Below are 24,896 nucleotides of genomic sequence, written 5' to 3'. Positions count from 1 at the left end.
TCAATTCATAATTCTGCCTTCTTTTGCCTCTGTTCCTAGCTTATGGAATTTTCTTCAGATTGAAATTCATTCTGAACTTTCTTACCCAAGATTTAGGTCTCTTGTGAAGACACATCTTTTTGGTTTAGCTTTCTGAGGCAACTATTAGACTACTGTATTTTTCACTCCATAAGATGTACTTTTTTCCCACCCAAATGTGGGTGGAAATGTCAGTGCATCTTATGCAGCAAACATTTCCACCCACCCTGTTGTACCTTTTATTAATGTCCCGTTTGTTGGGGATGCACGGACTGACTGCCGCACGCCCCTGCCGCTGCTCCCCGCTTGCCTGCCTGCCACTGCTGCTCACTGCTCGCCACCGTTGTGCCGCAACTCCAGGAAGGTAAGGTAAGGGTCAGCGCGCAGCAATTGCACGCCACCAGCCCACAAACCTTCTCTTGACATCAGGATGTTGGAGAGATGGTCTGGGCTATCCAATCGGCTGGCCCGGACCTTCTCTCCAATGTCCTGACATCGCTGGAAGGCTTGTGGGCTACCGGTGTGCAATCGCTGCACACTGGCCCTTCCCTTACCTTCCTGAAGTTGCAGTGAGCGACAGCGGACCGGGGACAAAGGATGAGGAATAACTGTTGCAAAGGAGAAAACGTTGAGCCAGGGGTGTGTGTGTGTGCCTAGGCACTGTGATTGACTCAGGCTGTCCGGGGACCAGGGGTAGTCTCATCTCACCGCTGAGCACACAAAAATCAGAATGGCTGCTCCTCGGAAAGTTTGTATAGTGGGCTCAGGAAACTGGTAGGTAACACTGGCCTAACTCGGAACAGATCGAGGATCGGGGACTGTGGGCTGGGACTGTCTTAAGTTTACGCAGCACCAAAGCTGATCCAGGAAGCAGCATCCAGAGTCAGCGATTTCTGTGCAGCGATTTTCAATAGTGCAGCGATTTTCACTTGCAGAGAAAAATCAACGAGGAAAAAAGTGGCATCTCTTTCAGAGGTGTATAACAATGTGGGTTGAGACTTAGGGAAGCTGAGGTTCAAATTCTGCTTCTCCCATTGATGCTTCTTGTGACCTCGGGCAAGTCACTTAACCCTCACGCTTTCCTTTCTGTGCCATTGCTGCTGCAGCTAGTGCTGCTGCACGCTGGCCCTTACCTTACCTTCCTGGCAAGCAGTGAGCAGCGGTGGCAGGCAGGCAAGCGGAGAGCAATGGCAGGGGGCGTGCGGCAGTCAGCCCGTGCATCCCCAACAACAGCTGAAAGGAAGGGCAGGACCGCCATACCACCGGAGGAACTAAAATAAGGTATGGGGGGCCTGGGGCCCTTCCTGCCTGCCTGCTTGCCTCGGGGTGGGGGCCTGTCTGCCTGCCACTAGGCCTGCCTGCCCTGTGCCCTGTCCTGGCCTACCACTAGACCATCAGAGGGGGACAGGGTACAGAGCCTGACAAGGAGTGTGAGGTTGGGTGCAGAGGCTGGCAGGGAGAATTTTGTTCAGAATGTTTTTTCTTGTTTTCCTCCTCTAAATCTAGGGTGCGTCTTATGGTCAGGTGTGTCTTATGGAGCGAAAACTACAGTACTTGAATAATTTTTTTATTTTATTTTCGTTTTTAATGGAATTCCTTTCTTTTTAAATATTTGTAAACCTTGCTGATGCTAAAATAAAGTGCAGTCAAAAAAAACTTCAATAAACATAAACATTTACATATTATATACAGGGGCAATAGAGCGTTATGTGACTTGCCCAGAGTCACAAGGAGCTAGAATCAAAGCCAGTTCCTTGGGTTCTCGGGGATATCTTTTGTGGCCAATTATGTTCAAAATTGTTTATTCAAAGCTTCTATACGCTACTAATGACTGGGAAGTCAATTCAGAGCGGTTTTACATGAACTTCTGTAATGGTGTTAACAATATAGAGTGTTTCTGTGATGGTTTTCAGTACAGCTTCATATAGTACCCACTGATGGTTTTGGTTTAGGCGTCATATTATGGTGCCTTTACATATCTTTAACTTTTAGGTTTTTTGACTGAGTATACAGTATTTACATACTATCTTCATCCTTATATACACCAGAGAATACTATATTCACCGTATATATATATATATCACATCTTACATTCACCCTATGTATATATAATACTATATTCACCCTATATATATATATATAATTTTTTCTTACATATTTATACCATATTACACTCATCCTATATATATACATGCACATAATACTAGTATCATGTACTATGTTCTTTATAAATCCTACGTATTTACACACATAATACCACTATCATGTACTATGCTCATCCTAGATTTACATACATCCTGGTAATTCTAATTATCTGTACTTTATTTATCACTAGCTGATTACCTGGCATTGCCCAGATATTTATTTATCCCAATCTTCCGGTATTAGATTGTTTATTTCGTGGACATCTTCATTTTTAGCAGCAAGAATGGCCCTCTGTATGGGGCTGAACTTGGATTTAAATGTCATTGGGAGTGTCAGCATTAATCTCAGAGAGCCCGAAAACTATGGATTATACACTAATATCTGTCGTTTTCAATTATTTTTCCATGTCACCCCCACATGTCCCACCCCCACATGTCCCCTCCCCCCATGTCCCTCCCCAACATGTCCCTGCCCTCACATGCCCCACCCCCCACATGTCCCACAGGAATGTCCCTCTCTATGCGCTGAACTTGGACTTAAATGGCATCAGAAGTGTCAGTATTTATCTCAGTAAGCCCGAAAACTATAGATTAAACACTAATATCTATCGTTTTAGATAATGTTTAAATGTCACCCCCTTCTCACCCGCACAGTATTTTTCCCCAGATAGTAAGTCATATGTGTACCAAGTTTGGTTGAAATCTATCCATGCATTTTAGAGTTATGCTGAGTATTCATCCCAGTGAGCCCGAAAACTATGGGGTAGACACCAAAATCTGTCATTTTTGAGAATTTTTCCATGTCACCCCCCACATGTCCCACCCCTCCCATGTCCCACATGTCCTTCCTCCCACCATGTCCCACATGCCTCACCCACCCCCCACCCCCCACACACAAACAGGGATGTCCCTCTCTATGGGGCTGAACTTGGACTTAAACATCATCAGAAGTGTCAGTATTCACCTCAGCAAACCTGAAAACTATGGATTACATTACATTACATTAGAGATTTCTATTCCGCCGTTGCCTTGCAGTTCAAGACGGATTACAAAAGAATTACAAAAAAGTATTACAAAAAGAAGATATCTGGTAATTTCTAGAGGAGATAAAGAGTAGATAAGGTTGCTTCGGGGAATCGGGAAGGTATTGGAAAGTGGTATTGGAAAGTGGGAAGGAGCTGGCGGTATTAAGTCGTTTGCAGGAATTTCTTGAAGAGTAGAGTCTTTTTCTTTTCTGAACGTTTTGTAGTCTGGGGTCATAATTATTAGATTGGAGATTTGGTTGTCGAGTTTTGCTACTTGTGTGGCTAGGAGGCCATTATATAGTTTTTTCCGTTTGACTTCTTTGATTGGAGGTTGCATGAATGGAGTATGAGTTTTCCTTTGTCTAGTAGATGTGGCTTGGATGAGGCGATTGTTCAGGTAGGTTGGGCTGTCGCCATTTATGGTTTTAAATAGTAAACAGTAGAATTTGAATAGTATTCTTGCCGGAATTAGAAGCCAGTGTGAGTTGAGGTATGCCTCTGTGATGTGGTCGTGTTTCCTTAATGAATAGATAAGTTTCAGTGCTGTGTTTTGGATTGTTTGTAGTTGTTTTATCATTGTTGCTGGGCAGGGGAGGTAGAGAATGTTGCAATAGTCTAAAAGACATAGGACTAGGGATTGCACTAAGAGCCAGAATTGTGTTCTATCGAAGAATTTTCAAAATTGTCTTAAATTTCTCATAACTGCAAATGATTTCTGTATTGTTTTATTGATTTGTGGTTGCATGGTGCAACATCTGTCTATCGTCATTCCTAGTAGTTTTAGGGTGGGTTGAATGGGGTAATTGATTGAGTTAATTTCTATATTGGTTATGGTTGGGACTTTGTTATTTTTGAGGAGAATGAATTTTGTTTTGTCTGGGTTCAGCTTCAGTTTATGATCTTTCATCCATGTTACTACTGTTTCTAGTGTTTGGTGTAGTGTGTCTGTCATGGAGGGCTTGGGTTGATCAAAAGATATGAGAATGGTGATATCATCTGCAAAGCTATATGAGGTTAGGCCTAGTTTGTCCAGGCAGGCGCCGAGGGAGGCAGTATAGAGATTGAAGAGAGTAGGGGATAGTGGGGATCCTTGGAGTACGCCGCAGGGGTTAGACCAAGGTTCTGATTTTTCTTTATCCGACTTTACTCTGTAGGTTCTGGATTTTAGGAATCCTTCAAACCATGAGTATATCTTATCAGTGATACCTATTGTGTCCAAAATTAGCAGTAGGTTGTTATGGTCTACCACAGTGTTTTTCAACCTTTTTACACCTATGGACCGGCTGAAATAAAATAATTATTCTGTGGACCGCCCCCATAATAGTACTAATTGCACCTTGCATGTCCCGTGCCTCATCTGGAAGCCTTCCCTTTGACGTTGCAACGTCAGAGAGAAGGCTTCCGGTTCAGGCGCAGGATGCCCGTAGGAGCCACTGCCTGTGGCTTTGTGCACTGAATCAGTTAGGAAGAGGGAGCTGGCTTGAAGATAACGCCGCATTGATCGCACCGTGGACTGGTGGTTGAAGAACACTGTTTTGGGCCTGATGCACGTGCTGGCCCTGTGGACCGGCAGGAATTTTCTGTGGACCGGCACTGGTCCATGGACCGGTGGTTGAAGAACACTGGTCTACCAGATCAAATGCTGCGGTCAGATCCAGTTGTATGAGCAGCATTTTTTTTTGCCTGTGCTGAGGACACTAATATCTGTTGTTTTTGATCATTTTTAAATGTCACCCCCTTCCCACCCACACAGAGTTTGTTGCCGGATAGTAAGTGCTATGTATAGCAAGTTTGGTTGAAATCTCTCCATGCGTTTCAGAGTTCTGCTGGAACATACACACATCCATCCATCCATGCGATTTTATATACGTATATAGATAGATAAGAAAGGATTTGAAAATAAGCTCAGCACAAGAATTGGCCGAGCCAAGAATGAGGTCTGCTGATATATTTGAGATCTCAGGTTGTACATCCATTTTTAGAGAAGAAGCATCATCAGAAATAGAAAAGAAAAAGAATTTCTACAATGAGATGCTTCTTTTTTATAACCTACTCGGTTTTGTTCTTCCTTAAACTTCCTCTGCTTATTGGTAGGAAAATCTTCTAATTGTTTTTCATTTAATGACAAACAGAATTGCAATTTTGGATCTCGTTGTACCCCTCCAGTCTGTAAACATGGGCCTGCATAATTTGGCAGGAGAAGAAACACCAGACTCTGAAATGATTCTTTCTAAAATCAGCATTATGCATGAAATGTGAACCAGATAACCATAGCAACCAAAGGTGCTGGAAACTCGCTTATGAATTCTGTCTGAAATGTGAAATCTTTCAACTTGCTCTGCAATCTGTATTATTTAACACTTGGTCCTTTTTCTGTTATGAACTGCTGGTTTGCTTCAGAACATATAAGAGCAGTAAAGCTAGAGGGTCTCCTTTTTGGATTTGGAAATCTTCTATATAGACAGCAGATCATTGAGTTTTTAAGCCTAAACCCAGATCATCCGATATGAAAGCGAGGCTCACCTGGACAGTAGCCCCCTAAGATTTCAAAGACATCTGCTGGCATTTTCTCTGCTTGGAGCCTTATTGGTAGCTTGTCAAAGACTTAGTTAAAATAACGATAGTCTTCTCTGTCTCCTACAGAAACATGAGCTCTATAGTATCTGGCGTATTGCTTTTTTCAGCAGGTCTATTGATGACAGTAAACTCTGTAGAAGCATCGCAAAGAGTCATAATGCAATGTCAGTTTATTGCATGTCAGTTTATTGCATGCCTTTTTGCGGGCTGTCAGTGTGATACACCATGAATTATTTACCATGGCAGCTTCCTTGCCTCTTTATTTACTGCATTGTTATAAGCACATAAGCATTGCCTCTGCCGAGTCAGACCATAGGTCCATCATGCCCAGCCGTCCGCTCCCGTGGCGGCCCCCCAGGTCAATGACCTGTAGTGATCTATTACTCAAGAGCATTTTGTCTTGTATAGTAACCCTCTAATTGTACCCCTGGATTCCCTTACCCTTCAGGAACTCGTCCAATTCCTTTTTGAAACCCAAAACCGTACTCTGCTCAACTACCCCCCTCTGGAATCGCATTCCAGGTGTCCACCACCCTCTGGGTGAAGAAGAACTTCCTAGCATTTGTTCTGAACCTATCTCCCTTCAATTTTTTTGAGTGTCCTCTAGTTTTTGTTGCCCCCGCCAGTCTGAAGAATCTGTCTCTCTCTACCTTCACTATACCCTTCATGATCTTATAAGTTTCTATCATATCCCCTCTAAGTCTCCGCTTTTCCAGGGAAAAGAGCCCCAGCTTCTCTAGCCTCTCAGCATACGAGAGGTTTTCCATGCCCTTTATCATTTTTGTTGCTCTTCTCTGGACCCTCTCGAGTATCACCATATCTTTCTTTAGGTACGGCGACCAGTACTGGACGCAGTACTCCAGATGCGGTCGCACCATTGCCCTGTACAGCGGGAGGATAACTTCCTTGGTTCTGGTAGTGATACCTTTTTTGATAATGCCCAACATTCTGTTCGCCTTTTTTGAGGCCGCTGCGCATTGTGCTGCTGGTTTCATTGTTTTATTGATAGATTTAATATGGCCTAAGGTAAGTTGCTTGAGAAGATGCCCAAAATACCACGCTGCCCCCCCCTATCCAAATACAGAAAAATAAACAAAACTTCATAGGCTCAGAGTGACACCAACTTTTCCTGGGTTTGCTGTCCATTATTTGTTCTCAAGACAGGACAAGGCTGAAAGACTCCAAAAGACGTTTTATGGGTGCTCATAGATTAACCCCCACCCCACCACCCCACCACCAGCACCACAGTTTAAGGCTTTTTGGGATGTCCAGGCTGTGAGATCTTGCTAAAGAGGGAACAGAGAAGTTGGTGAGAATGGAATAAGATAAAGAGGAATTTGTAAGATCTCCACTGCACGGGCAGTATAATTTGGATAGGCATTATAAGAAAAAATGTTTGCTGCTCCATGGCTTCCAGGCTATGTTTCTTCTTGTACATTTGCCTTACCATTTTGCCAAGTCGTGCCATGCTTTGCAATACTAACCCCCTCTTCTATTAAACTGCGCTAGCAGTTTTTAACGCAGAGAGCCATGCTGAATGGCCCGCGCTGCTCCCGATGCTCATAGGAACTCTTTGAGGGTTGGGAGCAGCGTGGGCCATTCAGCGCAGCTCCCTGCGCTAAAAACTGCTAGCTCGGTTTAATAAAAGAGGCCCTATGTTTGCCAACCTATACTGACCATGCTTTGTCTCACCATATCATTTTTTTTTACCATACTTTGTTAGCTGTGTTTTGCCATCTTTGTCTAATACTTGCCATTCTGTCTTTTACCATACTATGTCTGAAAATGCAGCACCGTGGTTGCCCCGGGATAGATTGTGAGCCCACCGGGACAGACAGGGAATTATGCTTGAGTACCTGAATAAATTTGTGTAAACCATTCTGAGCTCCTCTGAGAGAATGGGAATAGAAAACCGAATAAATAAATAATGGAGACTACAACAGGGGCAAGCAGTGGGATATGATTTACAGGATCCTGCTTAAAGTCTCAGTAGTGAAAATGGGTATATGTCACTGATATTACATGCCAGAAGAGGATTTACGGAGCACAGTCCAGTTTGCTGGCATGGTTGTGGACATCCTAAGACCTTTAAGTTCAGGTTTTCTGGAATGGCATAGCATTGTATTGTTTATTGTATTTATTGAATTTGATATACCACTTGTGTAATAATAATAATAATGTTTATTTTTCTATACTGCCAACACCCAAAGAGTTCTAGGTGGTTCACAAAATAAGAAAACTGAACAATTCAGTGATGAAATACAAAACATATGATAAGCAACAGTGCAATATAGAGTTTTATACTACTATAATATTAAGCGGTTTACAAAGCTAATAATATAAGAGGCACACAAGCAAAATTAAGGCCCAGATTCACTAAAAATAGCGACTCAATCCCTGTTGGCCGATTCTCTGGCCGATTTTCAAACAGCGATTGATTCACTATCAAGTTTGCAAGCAAATGATTTGTACGGAGGTGCAAATCATTTGCATGCAAACTCACCGACTCAGTCACTCAGGGAGCCCTGACAGTAGTGACAGAAGAAGCAGCTTCCTGTCACTGCTGTCAGGGCTTCTGCCGGGCTTATTTAATTTTTTTTTTTAAATGGCACAGATATTTTGCGTGTATTTACACACGCAAAATATCTGCCCAATAAAAAAATAGGGAAAAAAAGCACACACACCCCGACAAAGCACCCCTCCCAACCTCCCCAAACCCAAAAAAATGGCAGGAGGGATGCCCATTCCCTCCTGCCACCAGACACTACCCATGAAGATCCCCCCATCCCCCCCGCACGAATATGGCAGGAGGGATGCCCACTCCCCCCCAGTGTGAATATGGCAGGAGGGATGCCCAAGCCCTCCTGCTGTTGGATTGGGTCGCTCCCCACCACCCCCGTAACTTTAAGTTGGGAGCAGGAGGGGTGCTCAGTCTCTCATGCTCCTCTGCCGGCCGCCGTCAACAATGCGGGCCTTAGGCCCTGCCCCGGTGCATCATGTCATGCACAGGAAGGGGCCTAAGGTCCTGATTGGCTCAGGTGCCTCAGCCAATCAGGGACTTCCTTAGGGAGGAGCCTAAGGAAGTCTCTGATTGGCCATTGTAGTTGTACTTAACAGGTTGGTTCCTAACTACTCATGTACATGATATGTTGCTTTGTTAATTGTTCTTTGTTCTATTGCATAAGTTTCAGAGCAGAACAGACGAAGCTCCCCTGTGCCCCTCCTCCTCTTTTTTTCTCTTTTGGTAGAGTTCGATTGCTTTGGTACCAACTGAAGAGGGGAGCTGTTCTCCACTGCAGAAGGGGAAGATTTCAAGATCTAAAAGTGACACCCTTCTGCAGATTTGCGGTTAGTGGGAATCAACAGCTAAAGTATGGACTTTTGTGTGCATTAAAAGGAACAAGCTTATCGAGGTAAGAACTTAATCTTTTAATTGAAGATTCGAAGAAGACATACTTCACCGATTGGAACTTTTTAACACACTTGCAGGGGAATTTGAACAGGAAAGTAGCACCCAGTTGTAAAACCTCTAGATGCAACCTCTTCATCTCTCTTGACTACCTAGATAGATTTGTACCTTATAATAAAGAAACAACTTTTGTCTATGCTTAAAATATCCTATCAACTATGGATTTCCTTTCTTCTTTTCTAAAGGACAGGATATCAAATTATAATAAATTTGCAAGGACAGCTCAAGATCAAGTAGGCATATGTTATCATTATCAAATACCAGGAGTTTATCTTGCTGGGCAAACTGGATGGATCTGCCATCATCTACTAAAATTTTAGCTCTCAAGTCCAACTGTTTCACCATACCAGGCAAACTTTGAACTGGAGGAACCAGCACTTTGCTTAAGGCCACTGTCACTTCCCATTTGTTGTCCATCGTGATAGAGGCCAAGTAAGAAATCAAAAATTTAGGTAATTGTATCTCATCAGCTCCAGGGCTTACAGTCATTGATTCTGACTCGGCAGCACCAACTACTTGTGATGATTAAGAACATAACATAAGAATTGCCATACTCGGATAGACCGTAGGTCCATCAAGCCCAGTATCCTGTTCCAACAGTGGCCAACCCAGGTCCCAAGTACTTGGCAAAAACTGAAAGAGTAGCAACATTCCAGTGCTGAGACTGTGATGTCATAATGCCTAAGAGCCAACCTCCTCAGTGATGTCACAATGGCTTGATTGTCCTATACTTGGTTCACATAGGAACATAAGAGCTGCCTTACTAAAGGTCCATCAAGCCCAGTATCCTGTTCCAACAGTGGCCAACCCAGGTCCCAAGTACCTGGCAAAAACTGAAAGAGTGGCAACATTCCAGTGCTGAGACTGTGATGTCATAATGCCTAAGAGCCAACCTCCTCAGTGATGTCACAATGGCTTGATTGTCCTATACTTGGTTCACATAGGAACATAAGAGCTGCCTTACTAAAGGTCCATCAAGCCCAGCATCCTGTTTCCAAGAGTGGCCAACCCAGGTCCCAAGTACCTGGCAAAAACTGAAAGAGTAGCAACATTCCAGAGCTGAGACTGTGATGTCATAATGTCTCATTCCACCAATGCCTAAGAGCTAACCTCCTCAGTGATGTCACAATGGCTTGATTGTCCTATACTTGGTTCACATAGGAACATAAGAGCTGCCTTACTGAAGGCCCATCAAGCCCAGCATCCTGTTTCCAAGACAGGTCACAGGTTCCCGGCAAGATCCCAAGGAGTCAAACAGATTTTATGTTGGAACACTATTAAGTCCTTCACTGAGATTGTAGCACCCAATTCTTCCTCTTTGCAGGCTTCTTCACCACTGGCTCCTGAGAGCCCCTCCAGTAACATTGTGGGTTCAGAGGCTGACTGACCGCTCTGCAGTGATTACTTAGAGGTGCTTGAAGATCTGGGTTGAGAGTGTTTGTGTCCATGGGAGCCACTGAGAACTCACTTTCAAATCTAAGCATTTTTAGCAGCCAATGCTTCGCAGATTCTGATATACTCACCTGCTCTGATTTCCAGACTTCTTTTTATATTCTTTCTCTGTATGTTGGTCTTGAGCTAGAAATCAGTTTTTGAACTAAAACACTGCTATCGTTTACTCTTTTCCTATTGCACCCCCTTTCCTCACCATGCAGCTTATAGTCCTCTGTTAGCCTTTGTTAGATGAATTTGTAACATTGCGATGCCTCATAATGCAATGAAAGCCAGGATGAATCTAAGCCATCTATAAATTAAAATAACAGGCAGACATTGCCAGAAGCCTGAAATGATGTTGCAGAGTGAGAGAAGATTAAAACACAGGGGCAGTGATGTTGGAACGCTTTTTATTTATCTACAAATTGTATTTTAATTTAAAACAAGAAATTGCTCAAGGAAATCTTTACCGTTGTTGATACGGAGAAAGGTACATTTCCTTGCATCATATTAGAGAAGCAAAATAAAAGCAAAGGAGCATTAATGCAAACCATATGTGACTCTCCTTTTCTGAGAAACATTATCATTGAAATGGTAAGAAATTGTGGACAGAGGCATTGAAAACATGTTTATTTGAAGATTGGATTTCTCAAAGTGCTTCATTAAATTGTTGATTTTGAAGATGTCCCTGCTGCACATATGTGCTCTTACATCTGGAGTGTGTCTCTGTGAGGGGAGTGACATGAATTAATCGGGGTGAAGTGGAAAAAAAAAAAAAAATCTGCTCAACTGTTTCAAAGAGTTGCAAAGCAATTCATAAAAAGTTGCAAGACAGCAGGGAAATTATGAATGCCATGGTGATGACTGTGTTATGAATATTGTGCAGTATCCATTTAGAACATAGCATCAATAGATTTAAATAGTATAGAATGTTCTATTTCATAGGTTGACATTGGCGAATAAGATAACCACTGTTGACAAAATGAACATTTCAATTAAAGCTAAAGCAGAGCGCAGAAACTTCAAAAAGTGTTCCCTCATGAACATAACTCAAGGTTATAATTTGAGTTTCTTCAATTATGAAAATGTTTCCTCCATTGTGTTTTTTCTCGAGGAAAGTCAAGTTTACAAGAAAATACCTTATTACTTTGCCTGCATACAGGATGGTAATACGCATTGAAATATTTGATATTGCGTAAAATCAAAATTTAATAAACTTGAAACTTGATAGGCTGGAGTGAGCTTGGACGGCAACTTCAGCATTTGGAACCTAAGACAATACCAGGTGGACTTTACAGTCTATGACCCAGAAATAGCAAAGAAGAGACAAGTTAATTTAATCATGTATTTGTAATGGGTATAACTAATGGGCAGACTGGATGGACCGTTCGGGTTTTTATCTGCCGTCATTTATTATGTTAATATGTTACCTGGCAGAAACCCAAAGAGTAGCAACATTCCAGAGCTTAGACTGTGATGTCATAATGCCTCATTCCACCAATGCCTAAGAGCCAACCTCAGCAGTGATGTCACAATGGCTTGATTAGATGGCAACTTCAGTATTTGGAACCTAAGACAATATCAGGTGGACTTTACAGTCTATGACCCAGAAATAGCAAAGAAGAGACAAGTTAATTTAATCATGTATTTGTAATGGGTATAACTAATGGGCAGACTGGATGGACCGTTTGGGTCTTTACCTGCCGTCATTTACTATGTTACCTGGCAGAAACCCAAAGAGTAGCAACATTCCAGAGCTGAGATTGTGATGTCATAATGCCTCATTCCACCAGAGCTTAAGAGCCAGCCTCATTAGTGATGTCACAATGGCTGGATTGTCCTATATTGTCCTATACTTAGCTCACAAAAGAACATATGAGCTACCATACTGGGACAGACCAAAGGTCCATCAAGCCCTGGATCCTGTTTCCAACAGTGACCAACCCAGGTCCCAAGTATCTGGTACAAACCCAAAAAGTAGCAACATTCCAGAGCTCAGATTGTGATGTCATAATGCCTCATTCCACCAATGCCTAAGAGCCAACCTCAGCAGTGATGTCACAATGGCTTGATTAGATGGCAACTTCAGCATTTGGAACCTAAGACAATACCAGGTGGACTTTACAGTCTATGACCCAGAAATAGCAAAGAAGAGACAAGTTAATTTAATCATGTATTTGTAATGGGTATAACTAATGGGCAGACTGGATGGACCGTTCAGGTCTTTATCTGCCGTCATTTACTATGTTACTATAAGATAGCAGTAAAACACACAAGAAATTATTGTAGTAAAGGTCAGCTGTGATCAAAGGACCACTGTATAAGCTTATTCGAATATCACTGAAAAGCTTATGCAAAAAAATAGTAAAGAAAAAAAGAGACCTCAGATAACTAATTCACTCCTCATCTCAGTACATCACAGTCATTGGTCTTTCAAAAATACTCCACAAAAACCACCATCCTAGATATTGTTTCAAAACTTAATCAAACTGAGTAAAAATACAGCCAGGTACTTATCTTCATTGTTGTCCAAGATGATTAATCACTGGTGTACATGAAACTTCCTCAGTTCTGTTGCTTCAATCCTCTAACAAACTCGAAAAGAAACGCAAGAAGAGAAACTTCAGCCAGGTCCGACAGCGGCCCTGTTTCACGCCAAGCTATTTCAAGAGCCTGGCCTTTTTCTCAAAACATATAGTGACCAACATCTTAGGCCATGTCCGGTACCGGTGAGTCTTATATGCACTAAGTAAATGAATGGCAGATCTTAAGAACCCAACTTTTACTCCAAAAAACTAAGATTAATTTTCAGCTGTAAACTTAGGCTCTTAAGTTTGCCCAAATATGAGGCACAAATTTAGAAAGGTAATGAAGGGGCCTAAATTTAGGAGCTCAATATCAGGCCCTTAATATTCTTAAGTTTTCTTAATATTCTTAAGTTTTCAATATCAGGCCCTTAATATTCATACAGCTTCCCTGATAGAATCCCTTTATCCCAAATTTAAAATGTGTAAGTCTCGTACCCACTAAATCCATTTCTCTTTATAGAGGGCGAGGCAAAAAAGTAACCCTCTGTTTTCTCAGCAACTGTTTATGTTAGTATTTTATAAAGGCAGCACAACAAAGAAAAATGGGGGGACCCGATGATCCACAGTGAAAACAATCCACCGATGAAAACAAAAACTGTGGGTACAGATGTTCTGGAGATAATTTATTAAACACTGACCTATAAAACCATGAAAATTCAATTCAAAAAGTACAATGCTAAAAAATATAGTGATAAAATTCCACCCGGACCCTACACGTCCGTGTTTCGGCAAACACGCCTTCCTCGGGAGTCCAATGGTTTGCAAACTCACATATAAAGAATTGGACTGAAAACAGTCTATTGTCTTTAAACATGTGAGCGTTCTTTTTGCTACTTCAGCTTGTCTGCGGTGTTCTTTGCTCACATGTTTAAAGACAATAGATTGTTTTCAGTCCAATTCTTTATATGTGAGTTTGCAAACCATTGGACCCTGAGTAAGGCGTGTTCGCCGAAACACGGACCGTGTAGGATCCGGGAGGATTTTTAACACTATATTTTTTAGCATTGTACTTTTTTCATTGAATTTTCATGGTTTTATATGTCAATGTTTAATAAATTATCTCCAGAACATCTGTATCCACAGTTTTTGTTTTTGTTTTCATCGATGGATTGTTTTCACTGTGGATCATCGGGTCTCCTCATTTTTCTTTGTTGTGCTGCCTTTATAAAATACTAGCATAAATCCTACAGAGATACAATGCAGCTTCTTATACCCTGCAAACTTCAACATGGAATCATTGCGGCTTACAGCAAGTTGAGTTACATTTGCCTGTCTTGCAGAGGCAGGTATTGTGGCTGTCCGAGAGCAGGTGTAAATTTTTGTTTATAATCAATGAAGCACACAAGGAAATGAAAATATTTTAATAATCAATGTGTGTACATCATAACGCTGCTTGTGCTCTGCCATGCAGTAAAAGCCATTGTATGTATTTTTACGCCTGGCACAATTTTATAAGCGGGGATTGACGGCCTAACCTTATTGAAGGACCTGACACGGGCCCTGTTATGGTGGAATACCTGCATCTGAGGTCATCACTGTCAATAATACAGTCTGGATAATATCCTCTGTTCTTGCAATATCAGCAGGCAATATCACCACATATGAAGGTAAGAGAAATGTAGCTAATTCTGTAAATGTGAGGACAAAAACACTGCCAGGGCTCTCTACTGAGGCGATAGAGCTTTACGTGAGTTGTTTACCTCACCTAATGTTCTGTTGCCTCAATAGAGCGCCCTGGCAACATCTCACATTTAGAGAATTAACTACATCGCTCTTACTTTTATGTGTGACATTGACAACCTCTGATGCACAAAGCAACAAAGCCAATGGGAGAAGGGAGTTCCAACTTTGTCTGCAGTAAAAAAAACAACCAGGAACAAACAAACCAAAACTGCAGATATGTACAACGGTGTAGGCAAAATTTATTGTGACAACCAAATTATATCTAAAAACCTTTTTACCAAACAGGGGACCCAACACGGTCCGTGTTTCGGACAACCTTCATCAGGGGTCCATGGTAGAAAAGGGAAGAAAAATATGTCACAAAAAAATATATAGTAGAAAAAACGGATTATATAAATCGCCAAGGGTCACTGGATATTGCCGAAGCAGAGCCTATATTGGGTCCTTCAATAAAGTTAGCTAGCAACACATTCTTGGCGGCCCATCGTGCTCTTTTGCTAAGTTTTGTTTTCTGTGGTTGGATGTATCGTCGTCAACCTTCTCCTCTTTTTATCTGCCTCTAGACTCCCACGCCCTCCGGTACTTCAGCAGCTCTTGGGATCTTGGTGTTATAGCAGGATCCTGTACCGCTAATCCCCACCACACCTTGTGCTCCTCCTTCTACCTTCCCACGAGCCTGCGGCTGCGTGTCCTTCTCTAGTTTACCTAACAACTGCTGAGGCTGGTGGAGGTGGATACTATTGACTCGCCGATCGGGGCTCAGCTCGGGCGGCTAACTGGAATTTCACTGGCTCAGCTAGGGCACAATGGACCAATCAGAAACGACCACAGAGTTCCTAAGGTCTAGTACTACTATTAATTATTTCTATAGCGCTACCAGACGCACGCAGCGCTGTACAGAGTCACAAAGAGGAAGAAAACAGTTCCTGCTCGAAAGAGCTTACAATCTAAACAGGCAAGACAGACAAACAGGATGTCATGGATACAGTTAAAGGGAACGGTTAATCAGATCGTTTGTGATTGGCTCATTGTGCTGCAGCTGAATCAATGAAAAAAACCCCCAATAACTCAGCAATAGGAGGTCCGGAACCGTCACACCCCCAAAATAGCCCATTTGCCTCGAAAAGTAGCCCAAAAACCCTCCACCCCCCCGAAGCCCTTTATTTCCTGCCGAGGGCCTTAAAAAGTAGCCCAATTGGGTGGGAAAACTGCCCAACTGGCAACACTGGATGGATGTTCCCTATAATTTTATAAGAGTCATTTTACACCCACATATTGCAATATGCATATGAAAATGACGTCATAAAACTGCCTCCAGTGAGCCGTAGTGACAGTTTAAGGGTTAAGGTTAAATCAGAGAGATGAGTTGATAATAAAACTGTTTTCAGCAAAACATTATCGTAACAAGCTCTCGAGTACTTCAAAGACCTAACTGACACACTATTTGCCTTCCCTTTCTGTTACTGTTTTGGCAACTCATGATCTTTGGGGTCCCATATGTTCCTTTGAAGACCAGATGACCCAGGACTGGAGGAAATGCCTTTCTGGCTCCCAGTTGGATGGATGGAATGCGGAATGATCCACTGACATCATGAAAGCAGAACCTCTGGTTGTCATGGCAACCCTGCATTATCTACTCGCAAACCCCGATGACTTCCATTCTGTTTTCAATGTAACTTGAAACTAAAGGAAGTAAACCATGGAATGGACGCTCATATTTCCCGTTAGTATTGTGAATATGACATTTCTAAACTTGCATCCTTTGTGTTTTGCAATGCGGCTCCTGTTTAAGCTTATGGGTATTAGAAGCCAACTCACATGCTAAATGTGTAACAGATGCACCATAAGCATTGGTGCCGCACTTTTCAGCGACATGTGGGTGGGTCAGCAGAGTGGGCAGACTTGATGGGCTGTAGCCCTTTTCTGCCGTCATCTTCTATGTTTCTATGTTTCTATGTCTTGTGTATTCTGTTTGCTTGAAATGCTGCTTTAAATAATAGCGATAGTAGTATGTTTACCTATGTAAACGTTTGAAAATGCACGGCGTATTGAGAAGTGCAGACACGATGTCTCTATAATTATCCATCTAAATAAACGAGAAACAAGGCCTGGGCTTCCAGTGGTAGGTAGACTTTGCAAGCTGTTTGGAGTTGTTTTTTTTGTATGTATGTATGTCACATTGCATATATTTCTATGTGTTGGGTGGAATTGTGAAGAATCAAAAAGTGATTTAAACAGTTAGGAGAGGCTCCTGGCCGTTTAATAATAATAACTTTATTATATACTGCCAGACCATAACGGTTCTAGGCGGTTCACAATAGAGAATGACACGGTGAGAAAATTCATCACCGTTCCGTCCCCACGGATAACCGCGGGGAACCATCTCCATGTCATTCTTTAAGGAGAGAGGGAAGAATCAGAGTATGAATGGGCCCAGCCACTGGCCCTCAAGCCTTGCATTGAAGAACGCTGGTGTAGAAGGATTGAGTTTGAGATGGATACTAAAGAACGGCATGGAATGCTTTCCCACGGTTATCCGCGGGGACGGGAACGGTGATGAATTTTCTCACCGTGTCATTCTCTAGTTCACAACAAAGTAAGGCTGGTCATTCAGCAAATATGTACAAGTCATAAAAGATACATTAATTTTTTGACAAGTCATAAGACATATTAGTCTTCAATTCGTGTAAGCTCACTCTATCTATCAACTCTGTAAGCTCCCTGGGAATGCCCAGGCCAACTCTTTTTGTAAACTGCCTAGAACTGAAAGGTATTGGCGGGATGGAAAACACTAATGTAATAATTATAATTGAAAGACAGTAAAAAAAACTTAAGTTACGAATTTATCAAATAGCTGTGTCTTTACTAATTTCCTAAAGGAATAAAAAGATGAGACACCTGGCATAATTTTACCAAACCAGTCATTCATTTTGGCTGCCTGAAAAGAGAGAGTTTTCTCAAGAAATCTCTTAAAACGACAAGATTTTATGGTAGGATATCTCTACCATAAAAAAGGTGAACTCTGCGTGTAGGCTTATTAGAGTAGTTCAAGGAGAAATGAGAAACAAGGTAACCTTGAGACATGCCGAAGATTGATTTAAAATAGATACATGCAAATTTGAATAAAACTCTGGCCTCCATTGGCAGCCAATGTAGTTTTTGGTAATAGGGGCTAATATGCTCCCATTTTTTCAGGCCAAAGATCAACCAAACTGCAGTGTTTTGTACCACTCTTAATTTTTTAAAGATGTACTTTTAGGCGCCCAAGTAAATTATGTTACAGTAGTCAAGAATACTTAATATAGATGACTGAATAAATTTAATGATGTACATATGTATTTTGGTATATATTGTTTAAATGGGTTGCCCAGGATTAATGGCAGATTTTCAGCAGTGCTTAACTGGTTACTATTGCTTTAATATCCACAGTTGGGGCTAAATTATATATAAGGTGCCCAAAAAAGCACTATTCCATAAGTTATGCTTAGGCACAGTTTATAGAATAGCGCTTATTACATTACATTACATTAGTGATGTCTATTCCGCCATTACCTTGCAGTTCAAGGCGGATTACATAAGAATTGTCATGAAATTAGGTAATACATAATGGGTAATTTGAACATTTTAGATTTGATAAGGAGTAGATAGTATAGCAGTCGAAGCTTGGGATCTGGTTATGTTAAATAGGTTTTATGTATTTTTTGAAGAGTAGGGTTTTTGTTTCTTTTTTGAAGGTTTTGCAATCTGTGATCGAAGACAGCAGATTGGTGAGTTGTCTGTCTGGTTTTGCTGCTCTGGTGGCCATTAGGTTGTCATATAGTTTTCTTCGTTTGACGTTTTTGGTTGGCGGGTGTGTGAATAGTGAGTGGGTTCTCCTGTTGTGGTTGAGGTGGATTGAGTTAGTCGGTTGTTCCAGTAGGTTGGGCTGTCTATGTTTTGTTTTGTTTTTTTCAAAAACCTTTTATTAAATAGCCAAGTAAAAACCAAGACAGCAGCAGATATAACATTTTCAAAATACAACAAAATACAGTGCACAAAACACCAAACAGGCGAAGACAATCCGAGCCCAGGTTGGGTTCTTATACTCGGACTCAGCAAAACCCCACCCCACAGAATGCCCCCCCCCCCCGCCCACCCATCTACCCCCCGACCCACCCTTAACCCACTGGGACCACTGGCTTCCGCAGCCGGTTGAGTACTTGGCTTTTAATCAACGGGGGTAAAGTGTCCAATAAGATGCCCAAATGGACAAGAAGAGCTTACTAAGATGACAAGAAAACCGAGTGGACAAGGATTCCCAGACCATTAATTGATGGAATTTGTTACGCCAATACCAAATGGTGGGTGGGGAGTCCTGGAGCCAATGATTTAAGATACATTTCTTACCTATTATATAACCCTTGCTGATAAGTAAAGAATCACCAGCAGAGAGCCCACCCCAAAAAACCTTAGCTAAAAAGAGAATCCCCTCAACCAGAGATGGAAGAGCATAGCCCAACAGGGTCTGCAAGAAACAACGGACCTCTGACCAAAAGGTAGCAATAGTCGGACAAGACCAAAGACCATGCACCAGAGAATTATTCACCCGGTGGCATTTCAAACAGATAGGGGTAGAAACACACCCAAAATGAAAAGCCTGTGTCTGAGAAACATAACCCCCGATGAAGGACCCGAAACTGACATTCCTGAAGCTCAGCACTCTGCACCACCCGAGGGATCTGCTGCACCAGAGGAGACAGGGATGCCACCCGAAGGCAGCAGCCCAAGTCCCGAGTCCTCAGAGACAGAAGCTGAGAATAATCCCGCCTCGGCTGCAGAGCCACCAGCCGGCGATGACATTTAGACACCGCTGTACTTTTTGAATTGCACGGTGTTCTACTAACAGGCCCACTTGGAAATTTCTTCCAATCTGTATACCTTATCCTCTCGCTCAGCAAATTGTATATCTATAATTTTGCTTCCTTAATGTTTCTGCACTCTGTATTTCCTCTGACTATTTGCACATTGTAACTCGCTGAATGTCCAGCTCTCTTGATTGTAAACCGCCTAGAAGTCGCAAGATTGTGGCGGTATAGAAGAATAAAGTTATTATTATTATTATTATCCCAAGCAGCATCAAAAAAGAAATCTGGGCTGTCTCTGTTTATAGCTTTAAATAGTAGGCAGTAGAATTTGAAGTGTACTCTTGCTTGTATTGGGAGCCAGTGTGAGTAGTGGTATGCCTCTGTGATGTGGTCGCTTATGTCCAGGAAACGTGACTAAGTTTAGGTGCAGCCATTTGCGTAATTTAAAGGAACATCCCTGATTCGCCCATTTCCATGACTCCCTTTTCAGACTTGCCCGTAAAATTTAGATGCGGACCCCATGCCTAAATTTACGGGCGTAACAGTTAATTGATTCTTAAATGCCAGTAATTGTTTCTTCAAATGCCCATCAGCGCTAATTAGCTTGTTATTCAATTAAATTGCATGCGCAGTTTGGGTGCGTGACTAAAATTGTGTGCAGAATTTTTAACACTTTTTATAGAATTAGGGGGTTAGGAGCAAATTCTCAAAATGGCACCTACCAACTGCCTAACTTAATTGTTTTAATTGGTTCAATTGACGCAGCAATTGCATTGGTTAAAAAGCAATTATAATGTCATTTAAAAAAAATGGAGGCGCCCTTGTTTCAACTAAAGAGGCACCTAAGGATGCCTACAGCCACTGTAAGCGTGATTAATGCCGAAAGTGGCCTTAGGTGCCTCTGTCAATGTGATTCTTGTGGCAATCTAGGCCTTTAAAATTCTGGCCTACATTTACAGCGCCTACCTGCGATTCTCCAAACGGCGCCGTTGTACCTTTAGGGGCTGATTCTGTAAGTTGCGCCTGACGTGTGTCTGTCATGGCCAGGCGCTGCTTTCAGAATCTGTTTTCTTACGAAATAGATGAGTTTTTAACTTTTTCCTACATTTTTCCTAATTGATTTTTGATCATTAACATCCTTGGCAATGAATTCCATACTTAAAAACCATGTGATATGAAAATAAAAAATGAAATATATATCTTTTTGAATAAGTTTAATGATGTACATGTGTATTTGGTATATATTTGTTTTATTCCTGAGTTTTTAAATGACCAGCTAAAGGATTTTTCCATTATGTACTACACCCTATCTAAAGATTTAATGGCACTTTTTGAGCATGTCTGATGCTTTGGTTAATATTAGCAAAATTTCTTGAATGTTAGCTACCACAATGACAAATAGGAAGAGACAAAATTGGGCTCATAATGTGCTTCTGAGTTCACCATATAATTAAGAACATCATGTACCTCTTTTTGATCTGCATTCTGTAGCTAAATTTCTCAAGAGTAGTTTTGCACATTACCGCAAACTAGAGCTTTTACCTGGTTATGGTAATGTGCACAGAGTTTTAAAAACATATCTCTGTTTTGCATGGAGATCAAGGATTTAAAAGTCCTTCATGGCGGAGACCCTCTCACCTGCTGCCCAGGGGGTCTTCAGTCCCTCGTAGTGAAGCAGTCCCCTGTCAGGTGCCCAATCCTGACTTGGGGCATAAATGTTTGAAAAGTCATCCCAATCCCCCAAGTGATGGAGTAGCGTCTTAAACCCCCTTTTTCTGAGTTTTAATGTTACAAGAACCTCTGCTGTTAACCCCCCTCCCCTCTTAAGATAGTCAAAAACTGAGGATCAGCCCTGACTTCCCTTGTGACCCCACCTCACTTGAAGGGTCTGGAGTAGAGAATGACACAGGGACCGTTTACCGCGGTAAACCGCGGGTCACCGCAGTAAATCCACAGGAATGGGGACAAGACCTTTCACCGCCCCGTGGGAATGGGGAAAAGACCTTTTTACCGCCCCATGGGAGTGGTGAATAGTCTTACTCCTGTTGTAAAAAAAATTGCGCCCATGTCAGACTCGGCATCTTCTCCCCAGCTCCTCTTACGCCTATTTTACCTTCAGGAGCCAGCCATGCCACAATGAAGACAGAAGGAACGTAAAACCAAAGCCTGAGACCAATGTGATTTGAAGAATAAAATTACCAGACAACAAAAAGAAAAATAAATTTATTTTATATTTTGTGATTAGAATATTTCAAATTTGAAATATGTATCCTGCTAGAGCTGGTATTAGACATAACTGGGGACCGCAAAGTCCAGGCGGTACTTCTTTAGCTTCCAGCTGGCTTAGGGCTCTCTCTCTGACCAGGGGGCAGTTGCCTTAGTTGCACTCCCCTAACATTATTCTTGCCATGTGTTACTAAAGTATTCTGTTAGCTTGATTTTTCTATGTAGCATTCTGTAGTAATTTGATTTGTTCAATTTTCACAATAGTGAAGGGGATATTTGTGAAAGGGAGGGGAGACGGGTTTTGTTGATCCTTGCTCTGTATTATTTGTGTTTATAAAATGACAATTGTCAGAGGAGAAGCTTCCGCCCACACACATGCGACTGCAGGGCGGCACAGGCAGGCAGGCAGGCTTCGCTGGCATCAGTTTCTTTTCTAAAGCGCCGCGAAGGTAAGGGGGAGGGAGATAGATTTGGCCGGAGGGATGGAAGGGGCCGTGCGCATGATCGGTGACCGCGCGCCTTCCCTCCCTTAAGTTTCTTTAAGCTGCAAAGGTAAAGGGGAGGGAGATTCTTGGGCCGCTGAAGGGCGGTGAGGTAGCGAGAGGGAAGGGTGGATGCTGCGGTGAAGGGGACGGTGGGTTCAGGGACGGGGCAGTGAAGGTGATGGCGGAGACGGGGCGGTGAGGGGGACGGTGGTCCGGTGACAGGGCAATGACGGGGACAGATTTTTTCCCCGTGTCATTCTCTAGTCTGGAGGACATCAGGGGCAAGAGTGATCCTGTTTCAGCCGTTTCCATGGTCAAAATGGCACTGTCTAATCCACAGTAGCTGCAAATACTACACAGTAATTGTCAGGGGTCATTCCTGCACATGAAGATGGCAGCCGTGACTCTAATGATAGGTACTGGTGCGACCATGTATTAAACAGCATGGCTGCTAATACTGAATATGCTTTATCTGCTGGGTTAGAAGTTAATATACAAGGCTCCTTTTACGAAGGCGCGCTACGGGTTTTACCCCACGCACCAATTAGCGCACGCTAGCCAAAAATCTACCGCCTGCTCAAAAGGAGGCGGTAGCGGCTCGCGCACAAGGCATTATAGCGTGCGCTATTCTGCGCGTTCAGGCCCTAGCGCAGCTTTGTAAAAGGAGCTCTAACTGCAGTACATACTCCCTGCCGCTTCGGTACCCCCTAATAGGAAATCCATGTTTGGGACCCTGTTTCCTAAAGCTCAGCAATGTTTTGTATTGATTTGTATTATTTTTAGTTTTTGCTATTTTGATTATACTGATTTACTTATTTCCCCTCCCCCTTTTAATGTATTTATAACTGCTTAGATTTTTAATATGTTGGCAGTATATCAAAGAAAAGGAATCTGCACCTTGTGCAGTTGCCAAGTGGTATCCGTATGCTTGGAAAATAAGCAGCATTTTGCAGCAAATCATGTACTGAATGGAATTTGTTTTTAGGTTGTACCATTTATTGTAGATCTTCCACAGCTAGAGCCATCTTCAAGGCCTGGACCATATTTCAGAAATGAACTCTTCTTTTTACTTGATCTTGCAGATGGAAAAAGTTGAGGCAGATCTACTCAAATCAAAGGTTCTTCGTGAGAAGCAGTCCAAAGAATTTTCATTACAAATTGAGGAACTCAGACAAAGATATGAGCAGCAGGTCAGTTCAGGTGCTTATTGGCAGAGTATCCTTGTCTTATTGGGCTCCTTTCATTAATGCATTTCGTCTTTGTATCATATTTCTGTTTTTCTGAATGTTCTACACTAGGATTTAATTTGTTTATTCCCAAGTTTACTTCCTTGTTCTAATTGTTTTACATGGATATATGGATTGTATATATGTGGATATACACTCCCCCCTCCGAATCCGCAGGTTTAGTACCCGCAAATTCAGTTATTTGCCCCGGACCACCCCCTAGTTTTTAAAGGCTGGATCACTGCGTCCCGGACCTCCTCAGACCTTACCTGGTGGTCTAGTGGTGACGCAGCGTACAAGCAATCTTCCTACACTCCTGTCCCGTGCAGAGCCGTCATCAAAAATGGCTGCTGTGAGTTTCCATGGTCTCACGAGATTAATAATAATAATAATAACAACTTTATTTTTGTATACCGCAATACCACAAACAGTTCAGAGCGGTTTACAATGTAAGAGAGACTGTACATACACAGCGAAGATACAATGCAAGGGAATGTAATATGCAGTTGAGCGCAGTTTACAATGCAGGGGATTGTACATATTCAGTATGGGTGTTTATACAGCGAAGAACAATGCAGATTTACAATGCAAGATTTACAATGGGAACTCACTGCAGCCATTTTTGATGATGGCTCTGCATGGGGCAGGAGTGTAGGAAAATCGCTTCTGCCCCGCGTCACCACTAGACCACCAGTTAAGGTCTGGGGAGGTCCAGGACGCAGGAGGGAGGCAGGGGTGGGTCAGAGTCAGCCCTAAAAATTACCTGTGATTTTTCCATATTCGCGGGTCGGCTCTGCCCCTAACCCTTGCGGATTCAGAGGGAGAAGTGTATGATATTCAGCACTTCATCAGCCAAGATAACCACATAAATAGGACCACAGAAAAGTCAATCCTATCTTTATGCAGCAACCCATAGTTGAATATTGCTCTTAACTATCTATGGTGTAACCAATTCTGGAAATTGAATGCCAAAGCCTGGACATGGCCCAGCATTGAATTTCTAGACATAACACCAGCAGCAGTCAGCAAAACGCTGAGTGCTGCCAGCTGAATATCAGCCTAATTGTTGATAAAACTTACAGGTACACCTGCGGGAGTCTGGTTAAAAGACAGAAAACAGAGCGTAGGGTTAAATTCTCAGTATTCTCAATGGAAAGGGTAGATAGATAATGGGGGG

General features: G+C 42.3%; 1 protein-coding gene across 9 annotated transcripts in view; it reads left to right on the top strand.

The window, feature by feature from the left end:
- CEP112 (centrosomal protein 112) overlaps positions 1 to 24,896 on the top strand; it is a 729,616-nt gene that overhangs the window by 356,506 nt on the left and 348,214 nt on the right. For all 9 annotated transcript variants that reach the window (XM_033961733.1, XM_033961732.1, XM_033961731.1 and 6 more), the window contains one exon: positions 23,576 to 23,683. In XM_033961733.1, the coding sequence (XP_033817624.1) occupies positions 23,576 to 23,683 (108 nt within the window). The remainder of the gene's footprint in view (positions 1 to 23,575; positions 23,684 to 24,896) is intronic.

This window comes from Geotrypetes seraphini, chromosome 10, assembly GCF_902459505.1.
Source record: "Geotrypetes seraphini chromosome 10, aGeoSer1.1, whole genome shotgun sequence".
Taxonomy (NCBI): Eukaryota; Metazoa; Chordata; class Amphibia; order Gymnophiona; family Dermophiidae; genus Geotrypetes; species Geotrypetes seraphini.
This window is presented reverse-complemented; position numbering and strand designations above follow the sequence as displayed.